The 19,303-nt window shown below is 44.5% G+C and overlaps 2 protein-coding genes across 2 annotated transcripts in view; one reads left to right on the top strand and one right to left on the bottom strand.

The window, feature by feature from the left end:
* The first annotated feature begins 1,870 nt into the window (after positions 1 to 1,870).
* LOC118395054 (RNA-binding protein MEX3B-like) lies at positions 1,871 to 10,912 on the top strand. The gene is made up of 4 exons (XM_035788835.2): positions 1,871 to 2,277; positions 2,813 to 3,357; positions 5,161 to 5,417; positions 5,837 to 10,912. Exons 2-4 carry the CDS (start codon positions 2,868 to 2,870, stop codon positions 7,049 to 7,051), a joined length of 1,962 nt encoding a protein of 653 aa, XP_035644728.1. The 5' UTR covers positions 1,871 to 2,277; positions 2,813 to 2,867; the 3' UTR covers positions 7,052 to 10,912.
* A 5,002-nt stretch (positions 10,913 to 15,914) lies between these two features.
* The window catches only part of LOC118395053 (protein unc-13 homolog A-like), a 90,294-nt gene continuing 86,905 nt past the window's right edge, over positions 15,915 to 19,303 (bottom strand). Inside the window, exons 36-40 of the mRNA XM_052464278.1 lie at positions 19,050 to 19,197; positions 18,816 to 18,872; positions 18,210 to 18,302; positions 17,888 to 18,047; positions 15,915 to 17,785 (exon numbers count right to left, since the gene is read on the bottom strand). Coding sequence (XP_052320238.1) covers positions 17,494 to 17,785; positions 17,888 to 18,047; positions 18,210 to 18,302; positions 18,816 to 18,872; positions 19,050 to 19,197 — 750 coding nt within the window. The 3' untranslated portion in view covers positions 15,915 to 17,493. The remainder of the gene's footprint in view (positions 17,786 to 17,887; positions 18,048 to 18,209; positions 18,303 to 18,815; positions 18,873 to 19,049; positions 19,198 to 19,303) is intronic.

The following is a 19,303-nucleotide window of genomic DNA, read 5'->3' as shown; positions in this document are numbered from 1 at the left end:
CATCCGTTTTGGCACCAAAGCCCCATACACTACCCACCATTGCGACCTGTACGCTCTCGTTGGTTGGCCCTCGCTTCATACTCGTCGCCAAACCCACTGGTTACAGGTTATCTACAAGTCTCTGCTAGGTAAAGCCCAGCCTTATCTCAGCTCACTGGTCACCATAGCAGCACCCACTCGTAGCACACCCTCCAGTAGGTATATCTCACTGGTCACCCCCAAAGCCAATTCCTCCTTTGGTCATCTTTCCTTCGAGTTCTCTACTGCCCATGACTGGAACGAATTGCAAAATCTCTGAAGCTGGAGACTCACATCTCCCTCACTAGCTTTAAGCACCTGCTGTCAGAGCAGCTTACAGATCACTGCACCTGTACATAGCCCATCTGTAAACAGCACATCTATCTACCTACCTCATCCCCATACTGGTATTTATTTATTTATTTGGCTCCTTTGCACCCCAGTATGTCTACCTGCACACTTCATCTTCTGCCGATCTACCATTCCAGTGTTTAATTGCTATATTGTAATTACTTCGCCACCAAGGCCTATTTATTGCCTTAACTTACCTCATTTGCACTCACTGTATATAGACTTTTTGTTTTCTTTTGTTCTACTGTATTATTGACTGTATGTTTTGTTTATTCCATGTGTAACTCTGTGTTGTTGTATGTGTCGAATTGCTACGCTTTATCTTGGCCAGGTCGCAGTTGCAAATGAGAACTTGTTCTCAACTAGCCTACCTGGTTAAATAAAGGTGAAAAAAAAGAAAAAGAAAAAAAAGATAATTATATATATTCAACCACAAGGGTGTACTAATGAGCTATGTGAGATAGAAAAAAGTTAATCATAATAGAGGATTACTGAAATTATATTATTTCAGTGTAGATAAGGGAAGGGCAGATTAAAATATAAACATGACAGCCAGACAAGCCACTGTCTGAATCAAACTGACTTGCATATGAATGGAGGGGAAATCAGTTGACTTTGATCTGTAGGGTAAGTAACATTAATGTGTCATGCAGATTACAGTTTTTTTTGTGCTATTCATGTTTTAATGTTAACAAGGTACCCAAAAATGGTTTGAAGTAAGGTTTTCATTTTATGAGCTAAATAAAACTTGGAACGTGGAAATCAGCCTTGTTTGAATAGCAGGGATGAAAATAATGTAATTGTAATGATCTCCAAAATTTGAATCATTAGGTCATCACACCGGTGACATTACCATGGACGCTAATAGTATATTGAAACCCATTGAGACACTTTTTGGCTGGGGGACATTATTTGGCATGACAGGCCCCCAAACGGCTAGGGCCGGCTCTGACTGCATGTGTGGGCATGGAAGTGGGTAGGCTGTGGTCCCTCATGGTGAGCTAAGATTTTTCGTAGCTCCACCCCTATCAAAGTTGCCCATCCCTGCTCTAGGTCAATGTGAGAATCAGAAATGGATAGCAATCAATAATAGATCATAATTTCTTATTCTAGATTACATGTCTGGCATCTATTATTCAGTTACTGTCCCATTTGGTCAATGACAAGAGGGATGACAGGCACCCACACAATAAGTAACATGGACATTGTTCTGTTCTAGACCTTTAAGCATAGTTGGTGATATTTAACTGTTTGCTAGCCTTGATTTTTTTTTTTGAGTTCTAGGTTTTGATAGGTCATTTAGAATGTCCCCATTCTCCCAATAATCCAACCAACCGTGTGATACCACACCACCATAGCATCCAAAACTGCCAATTTCCCACCACTTTTCAAAAGATTTGACATGGAACCATCAAATTACTAATTTGCTTGATCAATTTCCGATTTATAAACATTTACCACAGTAACAATAATATCGATCGTGACTGTGAGGCTAGCACGCTTGCGGTGAAGCGCTTCTGTGTTGCGTGGCCTTTGAACCCATTGTTGTGTCGCGACTGACGTCAGTTCTATGTGCGAGACAGGCAGAGCGGCGTGCGCCTGGCGAGACAAAGGCGGCGGACCAGGGAACAGCCGGGATAAATATCCAGATACAATTGTTAGGAGGCATGGGAGTAAAATGATAGACAAATCGATGCAAAGATCGACGGGCCGCTAAATGACCTCGACATTCGTCTGGAATAGAATTGTTTCAACAGCCTGTCCCTTCTCTTTCGTTTTAAACATTTTGTCCAACGCCCCCAATTTAGCGAGCTAGCTACTAGCTAGCATTAGAGCATTGGTAGCCACTCATCATTCCTTCAAGAATCAAACGAGAGGAACTCCATACAATTGGGAGGTAGCCAAAAGGTAAAGTAACTTTGATATTTTATTCAAATATAAAATACACGTATTTGGATTAGACGTATTATTTTAATTTAAGTATTTTTGCTCGGCGAGCCAGCTAGCTGTGGTACTCCCAAACAAAGGGTACGACAACGTGACAGACTCAACCGTGGAGCTAGTTTGCTAGCAGATTACAGGTTTTCCAAATGTGATGCTCCCATTTCGGGATGAGACGGTCAGAATAGACAAAAGAAAATGCTCTAGTGTTGGTCAGTGTTAGTGAATATTGTATGATGCATATTTCAACAAGAACCAAGCTTTATTTTCGCCACACAGAGAGACAGAATGCAACAACAAACAGACAAAGCAGGATAGGAGAAGGGTTGAAGGAGACGTCGCCCAAGTGGAGCAACACACTAACCTATTTATGAAACTAGCGAACTATGACATAAGATATGTTTAATAACTTTTAGTGCCTTTAATTTGTGTGTTTTCTAAAAACGTATCTTGGCGCAACACGTTTTGTGCTGAAACGCCCTTTGTTGTGTCAATTTCCTAGAAAAGAGCGCTTTGCACACAGACGCCCCAAGATCTGATGTTCATCCTCTTGGACTATGCCTAGCCCCTTATTCCACCCCGAGATTATGGACCACGACATGGTAGTGAGCAGCCAGCACAACGGGGTCAGCCTGCCGCGAGAGACTGACCAGGAGTCCCGGGACGAGAACCATCAGGATGCGCTCCGCTTCGCCCTGGACCAGCTGTCATTTATGGCCCTGGAGAAGGTGGACTGTGGGGGCGGTGGTGGGGGGCTCGTTGACACACTCGACAGGAACCAGGGACCGTGCTCCGGGAATTCCAACGGCGGTTATGTCGACCTGCAGATGCTGGAGCACCAAGGGGGTTCCCGGGACTCTCCGACATCCTGCTCCCCGTCTCCAGAGTACTATGGATCGGGCGGGTACCACATGACTGGCCCGCACTCTCACCCCATGCTCGGTGAACAAAGCTCAGTTCTCTGCAATCGCAAGAGGAGTGTCAACATGACCGAATGCGTACCTGTGCCCAGCTCAGAACACGTTGCTGAAATAGTGGGAAGACAGGGTAAGAATTCTGTATGTTTTCCACTTTTGCTTATCAATGTGGTTAGGCCGTAGGTAGCTAATTCATAAGGTATTCTAGTTATAGATGTTCCGAGTCTAGCCATTACCAACTACCTCTCTTATAATCACATGAATGCATAGGACTGCCTTCCTTTGTTTGGATGGTGAGATATCTCATAATAACACCAGCCGGCGCTGATCAATTTGAGACTTGGCCTTGATGTGTACAGTGGTTGTTGTTGTTTATGCGCTTCATAATACATGTAGATCAAGAATGACTTACTAGCCTAATCTGCATGTCCTGACAAGTGTTGAGACAACTAAAGATGTTGTGTGTATGGGATACGAGTAGGGGGAGGGGTGGGTCAGACAAAGCAGCAGATTGTCAGGAGTCCGGACATGTCTAGCAGCCGGCAGGCACCAAACAAAAGAAACCTGTCGAATAATATTGATTTAGCTATATGTAGGCCTCAAGTCACACATTTAAACAAAAGGCCTGGCGTTTACATTGAGGTCAACGTTAAAAGTAGATTTTTAGTCATTTGTATATAGTTTTGTTCAACCCCAATGCGAGTCTTTTGGGAGGTCCGATGCACAGAACACGGGATTGGGCGGTGTTTTCGCCCCGCATCCAGCCCCGTCGACCGCTCTCGACTGGTTTCAAAATCCACTCATATTTTTATCTCCGCACACTTAGCTCAATATTCACTACTAGTTTGGATACACACAGTGTCTATGCTTGGCGCAGTTGTGGCAACGTTATTGCATTGTTCTCTTTGTTTGAAAATGCCATGCTTTCTGCCTCCCAGAATGACATCACACACTCAGCACCCCATTGGTGGGTGAGAGTAAACCGTCCATATTTAAAGGAACAGTGCAGCGGTTCTTGAGTTAACATCATTAATACTACTTGGCTAACAAGCTATAGGCTTTATATTCTGGAAATATATATTTAATCTGTTTGTTAACCAGTGAATGCAGTGTGGCCAGAATTTTTTTGCCCGTTTTGTATATTGTTTGGTCTCCCCAACAAATTCCTCGTCTTTCAATAAATTAAAGCAGCAAGCAGGGGTTGTAACAATAACAAAGCTGTTCTGTCCCTGTTTTGGTAACAACTTCAGTAGGGGTTGGAGAAATGTATCCACTCTCCAATTCATAGACAAGGGCTATAGATGCAAGGACAGGCCATCCATGATATCAACATTTTACTTTCAACTATGTTTGTTTTCATGTAATTTGTTTAAACATTGGAGTAAAATAAGCGTATATTTTGGGTTCTCCTTGAGTGTGACAGTTTAACTAAGCTCATGGGGCATTTATAAGTTCTATTCATCAGGATTCAATGGGTATATACATAAATTCAAATATGGAAGTTGCATGCCGCTTAAAGTTAGTCACTGTATATACTGTTTAAATTATATAATTCATTTTCACATAGTTTATGCACAACCAATACTTTCCACTTAAATTCCCATTATGAGAATAATGAATACCTTAGAGGCCGCTGCCCTATATAGACTGTTGACATATTTTTCATTACTCATCTGGTGTATATACTGTATTCTTTTCTACTGTAGTCTATGCCGCTCCGACATTGCTCGTCCAGATATTTATATATTCTTAATTCCATTCCTTTAGTTTAAATTTGTCTGTTTGATATTACTGTTGGAGATAGAAACACACATATTTCACTACACCTGCAATAACATCTGCTAAACGTGTATGTGACCAATAAAAACTCCCCCAAACAAAACTGGCAACAAAAAAAAGTGTATATGCAATCTTCCACCCTTCTCTGTCCCAGGCTGTAAGATCAAGGCACTGCGTGCGAAGACCAACACCTACATAAAGACCCCGGTGAGAGGCGAGGAGCCTGTGTTCATAGTTACAGGGCGCAGGGAGGACGTGGAGATGGCCAAGCGGGAGATCGTCTCTGCGGCCGAGCACTTCTCCATGATTCGGGCATCCCGCTGCAAGGCTGGGGCCACGGGCACAGGAGCACCCGGGACAGGGGGAGTTCTCCCTGGACCCCCCCACCTGCCTGGACAGACCACTATACAGGTATGACAATCACAATAGGAGATACAGCAGCTTAAAATGTTTTTTTTTGTTTTATCATTTATTCAACCAGTTCCGTTGAGATGGTCATCTTTATTTTACGACAAGGGAGCCTTGGCCAGTAGTCAGCATCACAAGCACCTGTGTAGATATACAAATATCTGTTGGCTAAAATGTCCCTTCTTTGGATAGATAAAGTAGAGGTCATGATAATGTCTAACGTCTACTTTCATACACTTACTGCACGACCGTTCAATTCCATTTAAATGCCAGTTCTTGCTAATTGCTTTACTGCTCTGACCAGTAAATGGCATGGTTCATCACCAGTTTTTATAGTTATGTAATTCCTCTGACAGTTTTTCATGGCCAGGTCAGGTGGTCTGGAAAACTCTCACTGTTAAGTATTTCCTTCCCTGGTGCAGGTGCGGGTACCGTATCGTGTGGTGGGGTTAGTGGTGGGGCCCAAGGGGGCGACCATCAAGCGCATCCAGCAGCAGACGCACACCTACATCGTGACGCCCAGCAGGGAGAAGGACCCCGTGTTTGAGGTGACTGGCATGCCTGAGAATGTGGACCGAGCCCGGGAGGAGATTGAGACGCACATCACCCTGCGGACCGGGGCCTTTGTGGACCTCCAGGGAGACAACGACTTCCACACTAACGGGACTGATGTCAGCCTAGAGGGCCTGGGCTCGCTGGCTGGGGGGCTGGGCGCTGCTCTCTGGGCTCGGGCCAACAACGCCCACCCTGCCCCTCCACCCCCGCCGCCTCCTCCACCACCCCCGCTCCCCATGGCCATGCACCAATCGTCTGGGAGGAAGCTGTCCTCCTCGGCCTCCTACCACCAACACAACGGAGGGATGGGCTCTGAGAGCTACAGCGCCCCCAGGAGGGCCAACGAGGGAGGTAGCCCCACCAGCCCATTCAGCACTAGCTCCAGCAATGCTGGCGGAGGAGGGGGGTTCACCTTTGGGGGTGACTCCACCCCAGGCCTCCCCTCTGAGGAGCTGGGCTTTGAGTTCAGCGCCTCCAACATATGGGCCCCTTTTGTCAACGGAGGAGGAGGGAAGATCCCAGGTACCTCTCAGAAGCAGCCTCTCCGCAGAAACAGCAGCGGCCTGAGCGGCGGTGCCATCACCCCCCGCCTGTCCCCCACCCTGCCCCCTGACGCAGTGGTGGGACCCCTGGATCATCCACTGGCCCGTCGTGCCCAAAGCGACCCACTCAGCACCCTCTCCTGGCTGCAGTCGGGGGGTGCCGGTGCAGGGTCCTTCTCTGGAGCATCTAGCTCCAGCTCCGGAGGGTCATCCACCGGTTACTCCTCCTGCTCAGCCTCCTCCCTGCCCGGAGGCTCTCCCACCGATTCAGAGGGCAGCGGCATTGGCCTGGGCTCTGGCATGCTGGGCCGGCTGAAGGCCGCGGCAGGCGCTGGTTCTGGAGGTCTGGTTGGCATGGGGCCAGGGGGTGTGAGCAGGGACTGCTTTGTGTGCTTTGAGAGCGAGGTGACAGCGGCTCTGGTGCCATGCGGCCACAATCTGTTCTGCATGGACTGCGCCGGACAGATCTGCCAGTCCGCTGAGCCCGAGTGCCCTGTCTGCCATACCACTGCCACACAGTGCATCCGTATCTTTTCCTAATAGTCCCCCCTCACCCACCCGAAGACAAGGGATGGTATGGGGACTGAGGAGGGGGCGAGAGGGGTAGGGGTGTCATCTTTTAAAAAAAAACGGAACTTTACGGTCTTACTATCCGAGAAAACTGCAGTGGACCATCAACTGTGGTGGGACGGACAGCAATGACCTTCTCCGCACATATGATGGACCACAATGATTACAATATTAGAAATGACACTATACGGATGTTGATTTAATGATAACTATAACAATAATAATAATAATAATAATAATGAAAATATTTCCAGACTTGACTGATTTTGATTGGTTCTGCGGACTGCAGAAACAGTATGGTGGGATCAAGAGGTTTCACGGTGGACTTGTGTGGAAGGAAACCAGTGTCTTATCTTTCTTCTGGATTTTGTTCTGACCTGGACCAGCCTTCAGGCCTGAATTAGCTCAGCCTCTAGGTTGCCAGGCTGTCTGTATAGTTTCATCCTCTCGCTTCTTTTTCTTCTTCAGATATCTCTGCCTGCTTCTCTCACAAGCCTTTTCCTTTGACACTTTTGTACTTAATAGCAGATATTTTTCGACGGAGCTGTCTAGGCCTGCACTTTTCTACTCAGTTTCCTTTTCGATGTTCTTTGACAGGATGCAAAACGCTGTTTTTTTTTGGTCTTCTGAGTTCTCTCCTGTTCTTTATTTTCAGCTCTCTCTCGCCATCTCTCCTCTCTCTGATTCAGAGGGGTTGGGTTAAATGTGGAAGACGCATTTCAATACAACTGACTAGGTCTCTCTTGTTAGCTAGTATAGTGACATAAAGGAAATGCTTTATGAGCCTGGAACTGACTTTAAAACAGGCACAGAGACACCTATCAGACAAAAACAAGCCAGAAGGCCCTCCTAGATCTTATGAAGACTGAAACGCTTAAGGTATTTATACTGTTCAAAAACTGATATCCAATGTTGTGGTTTTAATGACTAGTATAGGAATAATACAATGGTATTAAGTTATTTAAGGAATATCAGAACTAACGCCAGAGGTCAGTTACTCAGCCCCCCTTGGTTCTTTTTTCTCTCAACCCCTCTCTCGCTCTCTCCCTCTCCACCCAATCGCTCTCCTTCAATAGTTCCAGTTTTGTTTTTGGCCCCATTCTTCCACTCTCATTTCCCCCTGTGGAGCTCAGTGTAGACACCAAGCCATCCATAACCCAGTCCACTCAGATCCTCTGTTACATTAGCTCGCCAAAGCAAACTGTATTTTTTTTAACGGGTCTTTGGCTTTTGACTGTAAAGTATGTGGCCCATGTTGCCCCTGACTCCCTACTCTCTGAACTGCATTGACGTCGAGTAGGATAAGATGGGTCTTGATGTCACACACACACAGGAATGTCTCGTCCAATAGGGGTCTTGGTTAAGGGGAGGTGGCACACCCCCAGTATTAGGGGCATCCGAATTAGCTGTCTGTGCCCTGAGCGACACATTGTAATGTTATTAGACCCCCCCCCCACCACCTCAAACACCCCTCCCAAGAGACATTGTCACCCTAGGAGATCTATTTTGTGTTTCTATTTTTGTGTTTGTATTTTCACATCAACTGCCTCTCTTACTGTGTTTTTAAGTATGACATGGTTGGTTTTGGTGTGACGGTACATGGTTGTTATATGCAGCCCTCTGAACGTACATGCGGATCTACTCCTCGAGTCAGACAAGCCATGGCAAACAAAATCAAAACAATGAATGGGAGAAGAAAAAGGGCTTCCTTGCGCGCACACACATATACACACTACATTTTCAGATGTTAACCTTGTTATCAGTGACAACAGCGAGAATAATCAACTTATCCAATATGGCAGCTAGTAGCTAGTTCATCCAGGGCTTCCAGACACTCTGTGTTCAAACCCCAACAGCTGCAGAATGTGTTGCTTGTTCTTTTCTCACTGGTCAACCCTGTCAGCACCAGCCCTTTTCAGTCATGTCCATCGCCTGTGAACGAATTAACAGAAGGCTCTGTTCCAATACTTTTCAAATGCAGCATCCCTTTCTACCCTCACACCTTCAGGTACTATCCACTGATCTACCATGTGTGGACAGGTCAAAGCAGTTTCTCTACTGGATTTTTCTCAATGTCACTTCAGATGAGTGACTACCTTCAGGGAGGGAGAAGGAAAGGATGCAGGACAGCAGATAGCCTAGCAGTGAGAGCGTTGGGCCAGTAACCGTAAGGTTGCTGGTTCGAATACCCGAGCCAACAAGGTGAAAAAAAATCTCTGTGCACGGCACTTAATCCTCATGTGCTCCATGGACAACATACTACTATGGCTGACCCTGTAAAACAACGCATTTCATTGCACCTATCTGGTGTGTGACAATGAAACAGAATTTTTACGTTGAAAAAGAGAGAATGAACAGGCAATTCACATTGCTACTACAGAGCTCAAGTATAGTCTCTGTGCTTGAGGGTCAAGCCAGGCTACTTTTTAACAAACAACTTCTATGTCTGTGAGATGCCTGACTAAATGAGCTCGTCAAGTGAAGGGGACAGCGGCTTGACGTCGTAGTCTAATCTAATAATCGACCCTCCACATTTAACTACACCGCAATGCTCCCTACTTGAATGGCCCTTCATGTCCACAGATGTGGAGCTAGTAGCTGGCTGACTGAGTCATATTTCACTGAAGACTATAATGGTGCTTTGGTGCAACTCACTACTGATATAGATACCGTTTTCTACCGCAGCACCTGTCCCCCTCTTTTTTTTTAGGAGTTAACTGTATAACTGGCAACCCTGACCCCGCTCTCTCTCTCCCCTCAACGTGGGAGGGATCTGTCTAAACTGGCAACCCGTCCTTGCTGGGTCTGACTTTAAATGTTTTTAGTAGTTTTTCTCTGCTCCTGCAGACTCAAGTTGGGTGCAGGGAAGGATGTGACCATGTCTTTTAAAGGAACAGATAAACTATGACTGTTGTGTCACTTTTTTTTCGTGTTAAAAGGGTCAATCTTAAAGGCCCTTTTCCAGAACTGCCCATGACTTCTCAGTCACTAAAATGTCCAGAGTTGAATTTGCCAGGTGGTTCTGCTCTGGTTGTTTCACCAGGTCATGTACAGCAGCATGAACAGTTAAAGGGTACAGAATATTCTCATATTGACTGCAGATTATTTTTTGCTGAATTTAATCCCTGACCCCCACCCCATTAAGGTTTGAAAACAGGGTTTATAGAGGGTCCTTAAGGAGTGACCTCTGACCTTTTTGTGACAAAGTTGGACCCAGGGGGAGCCACGCCCATCCGGGAAAGCCGCTCCCCCTGGAACTTCGCCTTCCTATTTTGCTTTAATCCTTTAACGCAGAACCAAAATGTTATGTTAGCAAACAAGGTTTCAGGCCTGACTTGTGTATATACCCTGAATACAATCAATGGGATGTCATTTTCAAAAAGTTACCAGAATTAAGTAAGGAAGTTGTAGTTTTTAAAAACGTGTAACATTATTTGTAGGTTAACCATGTGCATGTCTTCAAGCCATCAGGCATTAGCAAATAATTTTTCAGAGGAAAATAACTTTTTACACTTTATTTTTACAATTTATTTGCTTACCTAAATATCCCAGACAATAATGTGACCCTTTTTTATTACTTCAAAATATTTTATTTTCCATATTTTTTTATTTTATTTCCTGTGTACAACATGTAGGCAATTTATAACAAAATTAGAAAAAATTATTGAAGAAATTTTAAAATTGAAATATATTTTATTTGAAAGTTTATGGACCTTTTAACCATGAGCCGGAACAATATATGCATATAATTTGAGCTGTCTTGACGGTTGAGAAATGTATCAAGAGTTTTATTTTTTATGCTTCTTTAATAAAATCTTGTTTTTGGTTTCATTTTTTTTTACTGTAAAACAATGACCCTATTGTGATTCTGTTTTTTTCTCTCCACTTTTTATGGTTGGAATACTGCATGGCTGTGTGGTTACCTTGCATTCCAAACTTTCAACCAAATCAGTGAGCCACTAGTCTTATGGACAGCCTACGTAAACATATCTGAACAAATTACGCAAGATTTGAGTTTTGGGTTAACTGAGATTAGTGAGCTACACCGCTCCTTCAAGGACTGGATAGGAATGCTAATTTGGTGTGGTTCGAAAATGATACATTTATCGGTTGACTGGCTTGGTTAACAAAACTGAAGCATGGATGTCCATAGACTGCTTTCAGAGCAAAGTAAAAAGTAACTTTTTTTAAATGTGTGTGAACTATCCCTTGCAGTAGGTCCCTTATTGTTTTCATTCCACCACATGGTGGCAGTAGATACTCATTGGCTAGATGCTATGAACGATGGGTGTGCATACAACAGCCTAACAAAGCTCTCCCATTCAGAGAGGAGGCATTGCAGTTCAGTTGGCAGCTTGTAGATAGGTTTAGGATGGACAGTGTCTTTTTTACATGTGGTCATTGAGTATAACAGAATAGCGAATAGGCAGTTTCTGACAAATGCCTTTTTAATAGGAAGCAGTTCACAACCAAGCTGAATTCCAACCCACCTTAATCTTTTGACGAAGAACAATCAATCATAATGATAAAAAAATGAGAAACATCCTCAAAAAATAATTCTCATGCGAATTCTGTGTACAGGATACATTCATATTGGTTAAATATTTTGTCTTCAAGCCTTTTGAAAAATAAATGTTCACAATTCATTATTAATTAGGTATTCAGATAAGAAAAACAAGATGTCTGGTAACATCAGAGATGTGTGCTGGCATGATGAAGTTAATTTTCCTTTCATGCACTGGTGTTTTGTTTTTATTCACGGGGGTCGGCGTCGCTTGGTCTCCATGGAGATGTGTTGGCATGCGTGTTCATCTCACATGTGATGTGCCCTTTTGTGCTTGAGCATACGTCAGTGTGTGTAGTAGAAGACAATAGGTTATTGTAGTAAGTGATACATTCTCACTATCCGTGGCACACTCGGATCTCAATCTTGTGATGTGAAATGACATTCAGAAGCCTTGCATTTGGTTCAACAGGTCAAAAGCAAAAGATGAAAACAGAACATTCATGGATTAGCTCTCCCTCCACAGTGCAACATAACACAGGCCATGTTGCCCTCTCGCAGTGGAAATATTAGAAGAAGCTCGAGTTGATTTTAATTTCCAATAAGCAGAAACATCACAATATAAGCGCTGTGTGCTAACACCCATCATTTTGCATTGTAAATGTAGAACTGTTCAAAAATGGACAGACGGGTCTGTGTAACATGGGGTGTTTTCTGTATAGTAAGATCAGCTGTGACATGGTAAGTGAGTGGTTGATATATATAGAGGGGTTGTGTCGTATTATTGAACTACTACATTGTCATCTACAATGGCTTGGGGGTTGACACTCCTGCTAGCCAACATTGGTCTTTGAAAAACATTAGCTGGTCCGTTTGAGTTGGCCCATTCACCGCAATCCCCGCAAAGTCATCCAGTGGAGAAGTCTGACCAGGAGCTGCCTGAACAGCAGATGGGTCTTAATGTAAGCCGGACTGCTCTCCCGCATTCCTAAAGTATTCCCAGTCTTACAAGAAACACACACTTCCTATGAGGGGACTGAGATGAGTCCATTACAACAGGGAATTCCCCATTCAGTGATCCAATGAAAAATTGGGATTTGGCATCCCGCTGCTGGAATCTTGGTATTGCAGTTGGAACTCCTGGGCGTGCCACACGTTTCCAGTGATTATGTTGGGATTATATTGCTTGCAACCACATTAAAACAGATGAACTCTTAGCCCAGAAGTCAGGTAGGATAGGACAGACGCACAAACACACTCCAAAATGCGCTGACAACTTTTGACAGGAAAATGCAGGGACAAATTGACCAAAAAGACAACTACTGTAGATATGGTCTTAAAACACAGAATCAGATTATCATGAAGGCAGTCAGAGAGACCATGCAGTTGCTATGGGTGGCCTATGGGTTGGTAATTGTCTGGCCCATAGCATAGAAAACATTTCTTACATTTTCACAAATGCAGACATATATGGACTGACTAGGCAGTGTCCTTTCTGTGTCTGATGGTCATGTAGCCCTTTGCAGTATTTGTGCACTTTCAGGGGAACATAGAAGAGTGTTTTTGTGAGAAGTTGACGCAACCATCTTGGCTATTATTACTCCTTTATAGTGTTGTGAAACGAGCGCCATTGCTAGAGTAGGTGAGTATGTAAAAAGAGCAGACCATCTTCAAACCGTACATGCTTGGGTCTATTGCACCATGTCAGTGTCTGTACATTATGGCCATATGGTGTGTTCCAAACAAGCTGACTAACATCCCAACAACTGATCCAAACCTCTGGTAGGCCACCCTCTACGGATGTGAAAGTCTGGCATGTCTTACAAGAATTTCACTACACCTGCAAAAACATCTGCTAAACATGTGTATGCAACCAATAAAACTTGATTTGATTACAATCATAAAAAATACACAGTCATATCAGACATCGGAACATTCTTATCTCACTTTGTGTTTCACATTGTATAGTAGTTTGGATAGTGGGTATTTGCACTGTGCACACAGGTATAAGGTGTCAAGTGCCACTATTGGGGGGAGAGGAGGTCTGTACAGCTGTTGCTGTGGTAATATCAAATTAATCACAGTGTTCTGAGAATTGTGTTCAACATGCAGGAAGTACATCACACCAAGAAGGGGGAAGTTGCATCCAGTTTGATATACACTGAACAAAAATATAAATGCAACATGAAAAGTGTTGGTCCCATGAGCTGAAATAAAATATCACTGAAATTTTTACATATGCACAAAAATATAATTTCTCTCACATTCCTCTTACTGAGCATTTCTCCTTTACAAAGATAATCCATACACCTGACAGGTGTGGCATATCAAGAAGCCAATTAAATGGCATGGTCATTACTCAGGTGCACCTTGTGCTGGGGACAATTAAAGGTGACTAAAATGTGCAGTTTTGTCACAAAACGCCACAGATATTTCAAGTTGCGGGAGCGTGCAATTGGCACTGCAGGAATGTGTCTGTTGCCAGAGAATTTAATGTTAAATTCTCTACCATAAGCCACCTCCAACATCATTTTAGAGAATTTTTTCAGAACGTCCAACTGGCCTCACAACCGCAGACCACGTGTATGGTGTCGTGTGGGCAAGCGGTTTGCTGATGTCAATGTTGAGAATAGAGTGCCCCATGGGGTTATGGTATGGGTAGGCATAAACTACGGACAACAAAAACAATTGCATTTTATCGATGGCAATATAAATGCACAGAGATACCATGACGAGACGCTGAAAATGACCCTGTTTTTCCATGGCCTGCATACTCAGACATGTCACACATTGCATGTTTGCGATGCTCTGGATCGACGTGTATGACAGCGTGTTCCAGTTACCCCAATATCCAGCAACTTTGCACAGCTATTGAAGAGGAGTGGGACAGCATTCCACAGGCCACTATCAACAGACTGTGAAGGATGTGTCACACTGCATGAGGCAAATTGTGGTCACACCAGATATTTACTAGTTTTCTGATCCACATTTTTTAAATCCTCAGCAATCTACATACAATACACCATAATAATAAAGTTTTTTTTTTTTGCAAATTCAAATAAACAGAAATACCTTATTTACATAAGTATTCAGACCTTTTGCTATGAGACTCGAAATTCAGCTCAGGTGTATCCCGTTTCCATTGATCATCCTTCAGATGTTTCTGCAACTTGAACGGAATCCACCTATGGTCAATTCAATTGACTGGACATGATATGGAAAGGCACACACCTGTCTATATAAGGTTGACAATGCATGTCAGAAAAAACCAAGCCCTGAGGTCGAAGGAATTGTCCGTAGATTGGATTGTGTTGAGGCATAGATCTGGGGAAGGGAACCAAAAACATTTCTGCAGCATTGCAGGACATCATTTTTAAATGGAAGATGTTTGGAACCACCAAGACTCTTCCTAGAGCTCCTCTGTGGAGATGGGAGAACCTTTCAGAAGGACAACCATATCTGCAGCACTCCACCAATCAGGCCTTTATGGTAAAGTGGACAGACAAGAGGCCACTCCTCAGTAAACAGTACATGACAAGGTACATGAACAAGATTCTCTGTTCTAATGAAACCAAGATTGAACTCTTTGGCCTGAATGCCAAGTGTCACGTCTGGAGGAAACCTGGCACCATCCCTACGGTGAAGCATGGTGGTAGCAGCATCATGCTGTCGGGATGTTTTTCAGCGGTAGGGTCTAGGAAACGTGTCAGGATCGAGGCAAAGATGAGCGGAGCAAAGTACAGAGAGATCCTTGATGAAAACCTGCTCCAGAGCGCTCAGGACCTCAGACTAGGTCTGCTAAATGGCATATATAAAGGTTCATCTTCCAACAGGACAATGACCCTATGGTCAAAACACAACAAGACAGTCTTCAAGAGGGCACGACAAAGCCCATTCCTCCTCAGGGGACTGAAACGATTTGGCATGGGTCCTCAGATCCTCAAAAAGTTCCACAGCTAAACCATCGAGAGCGTCCTGCCTGACTGGTTGCATCACTGCCTGGTATGGCAACTGCTCAGTCTCCGACCGCTATAGAGATTAGTGCGTACGGCCCAGTACATCACTGTGACCAAGCTTCCTGCCATCCAGGACCTCTATACCAGGCGGTGTCAGAGGAAGGCCCTAATAATTGTCAAAGACCAGCCAACCTAGTCAGACTGTTCTCTCTGCTACCGCATGGCAAGTGGTACCGGAGCGCCAAGTCTAGGTCCAAAAGGCTTCTTAAAGCTTCTACCCCCAAGCCATAAGACTCCTGAACAACTAATCAAATGGCTACCCAGACTATTTGCATTGTCCCTCCCCCTCACCCCTCCCTTATGCTGCTGCTACTCTCTGTTTAATATAATAATAATAATATATGCCATTTAGCAGACACTTTTATCCAAAGCGACTTACAGTCATGTGTGCATACATTCTACGTATGGGTGGTCCCGGGGATCGAACCCACTAGCCTGGCGTTACAAGCGCCATGCTCTACCAACTGAGCTACAGAAGGACCACTGTAGCTGTTTATTATCTATGCATAGTAACTTTTACTCTACCTACATGTACATATTACCGCACCTAACCTGTGGCCCAGCACATTGACTCTATACCAGTACCCCCTGTATATAGCCTGTCTGCTGTATTTTACTGCTGCTCTTTAAATATTTTTGTTATTTTAATTGTATTTTTTACTTATCTATTTTTACTTGTCACATATCTTTCTTAAAACTGCATTGTTGGTTAAGCATTTCACTGGTCTACACCTGTTGTATTCGGTGCATGTTCCAAATCAAATTTGATTTGAAAGCACACAGCCAAGACAACGCAGGAGTGGCTTCGGGACAAGTTTCTGAACGTCCAAGTGGCCCAGCCAGAGCCCGGACTTGAACCCGTTCGAACATCTCTGGAAAGACCTGAAAATAGCTGTGCAGCAACGCCCCCCATCCAGACTGACAGAGCTTGAGAAGATTTGCAGAGAAGAATGGGACAAACTCCCCAAATACAGGTGTGCCAAGCTTGTAGCGTCATACCCAAGAAGACTCAAGGCTGTAATCGCTGCCAAAGGTGCTTCAACAAAAAGTACTGAGTAAAGGGTCTGAATACTTACTTAAATGTGATATTTTTTATAAATGAGAAAAAACAACAACCAAAAAATATTTTTTTTGCATTATCATTATGGGGTATTTATTGTGTGTTGATTGATGAGTAAAAAATACATTTAATACATTTTAGAACAAGGCTGTAATGTAACAAAATGTGGAAAAAGTCTAGGGGTCTGAATACTTTCCGAAGGCGCTGTAAGATCAGAGTTAAATTTCCCCCTCCCTAACAGGCAAAGTAAGGACAAGGGGATTGTACGCTGATCCTAGATCTGTGCCTTATGGCATCTTCTACCCAGAACACATCACACAGCAGGAAGACAGCACAACATAAAAAAAAACAGAGAACAACAGACTGGTATATTGACAGACAGAGGAGTAAGAGTTGGGGTTAGAGCTGCTCTCCTGAACATGCAGAGGTCAAAGTGCAAAGTCATCCATAACTCCTCAGGTGATATTTTTTTCACAATCAATTTCTGCATTAAATGTATTAGAAAAATTGGATGTAAATATGCAAGAGTGAAAGAGAGCAGCAGAAATTGATAAACTGATTGATAAGTGTACAAAATCTATCTATGGCCGAAGGAACCGTTGGCCAGCGTTTGGACACGTGCTAAATCATTGTGATAGAGATCATTAGTGTGTTTATGACCATGTTTTGTATAACATATGCATATGTTCTGTGGGTTCACGTATGTGTTTGCCTGTATTGTTTGTGTGTATGTACAGTGCACGTTTTTGTGCGGTGTATGAATACATGTGTACTCCTGTGTATGTTCCGTGACTGTGTGTGTCTGCATCAGTATCTCTTGACCTGTTCTCTCTCAGCTCCCCTGTCCCTCTTCAGCAGGGCGCTGGTCTGACTTCAGCTTGACGAACTCTTTGGCCACCTCATCGTTGTTGCGTTGGGATAGGATCCTCAGTACTGTCAGGCCCGTCTCATCCATGTGGACCCTCTTCCCCAGGGGGAGCCAGCACGTCACGCTGCCCCTAGAGGCCATGTCCTTCAACTGCATCAGGGCCATGCCCACTGTACGGTCCTCCCTGGCGAAGCAGTAGTCCTTCACACACAGCTGCAGCTCATAACCCTCAGGACCCAACTCACTTCCCAGGGAACTGGAGAGGAGACAGAGAAGAGGTGGGTTGGATAGTGCACACATATTGACATTGACACGTGAGCACACACACCCTAACCAGAAATAGGCCTGATATACTCACTACTGAAAGGTCTCATTAAACTTGGGCGACCAGCTGTTGTTCTTGGACTTGGTGGCGTGTTTCCTCTTCTTGTCACTGAGGTGGGGACCGATGATGTAGACCTCCACGAAGGGACGGAAGATCCCCTGGGTCTGCCACTTAATGTCATTGGCAGCCACCACTGGGAGAGAGAAAGTGTCGTGGGTTTTTGCAGTGCATTTCAGAAAAGCTCAAGTCTAGTGCAATTATGTATGTAAAGCCCATTATTACCCCTCCCTTATGCCCTCCCTTTCCCCATAACCCCCTCCATCTCTTTCTCCTTCCCCCTCACTCCATCTCTCACCTCTCACAGTGATCTTGTGTTCTCCAGTGTTGGGGTGGGTGAAAATCTCCACATGCATGACCACCTCTCCGATTGGCTCCTCCACTCCCGACCCTACCAGAGGTCAAGTGTTAACCGTGACATAAGACACACAGCGTTGAGATCACTTCTGTTGACCAGAACACTCTGTAAACCCCAAAGTGTTTCAGTTGGTAGCAAGCAAATTTAATGCACAATAAAGCAAAGGCAGGCTGATAAATCTGTCTACACAATGCATGCTGTGTCGGTGTGCGTGTGTCTGGCTATGTCTAGACGTTGGGATCGTTCCACCACTGGAATCCTCTCCTCCATTATCCATTCCCTGATTACAATCTTTCTTCCAAGTTTTATCGTCACGTGCACAAGTACGTGTCTGTGTGACCTACAAGGGCTGGACAGATATTGGTTCAATCGGGTTAGTGTAAGGGTGCAGCAGTGCTTGGCTGGCTGGCCCATAGCCACAGTAGGTTTAGAGCCAGGGTTAAAGCCTGCAGCTGGTTTGCACCAGACTGTAATTCTCCGGAAACATGCTGTTTACATTGAATGTGTATGGAGAGGGGGAGGGTGGAGAGGTGAGAAGGCACTTACCCTTCTCTGGTAATGTGTCTTCATTCAGGGTATACCTGACCCCCTTCCCTCCATGGACTAGCAGGGAGAGAGGAGAAAGTTCAGTAGGATATCCCAGCTCACATGTATCGTTGTACCAAATCTCACGACCAGAGTTACCATTCACAGAGGCAGGAGAGAGAGAGAGAGAGAGAGAGAGAGAGAGAGAGAAGTGAAGAGCCAGAGAGAGCCAGCCATCCAGACAGACAGTCGTACCCTGAGTGTTTTGGGAGAGGACAAACTTCCTGATGAGCTTGTCAGTGTGTTGTGTGTAGAGGGACAGGGCGTAGTGCAGAGACTTCAGGTCAGGACTCTTCTCCAGGAACGTCTTCTTCAGGCCCACACCGCCCGCATGGAAGTATTGCTGCAGGGGGAGAGGCCAACAGGTATTGTTATTTACCCATAGAGACATAACATTATAACCCTTGTTATAATACATTATGTAGGTTCATAGATGCTTATAACAAGTT

The sequence above is a fragment of the Oncorhynchus keta genome, chromosome 15 (assembly GCF_023373465.1).
Source record: "Oncorhynchus keta strain PuntledgeMale-10-30-2019 chromosome 15, Oket_V2, whole genome shotgun sequence".
Lineage (NCBI taxonomy): Eukaryota > Metazoa > Chordata > Actinopteri > Salmoniformes > Salmonidae > Oncorhynchus > Oncorhynchus keta.
The sequence above is the reverse complement of the archived record's forward strand: the minus strand, read 5'-3'. Positions and strand labels throughout refer to the sequence as shown.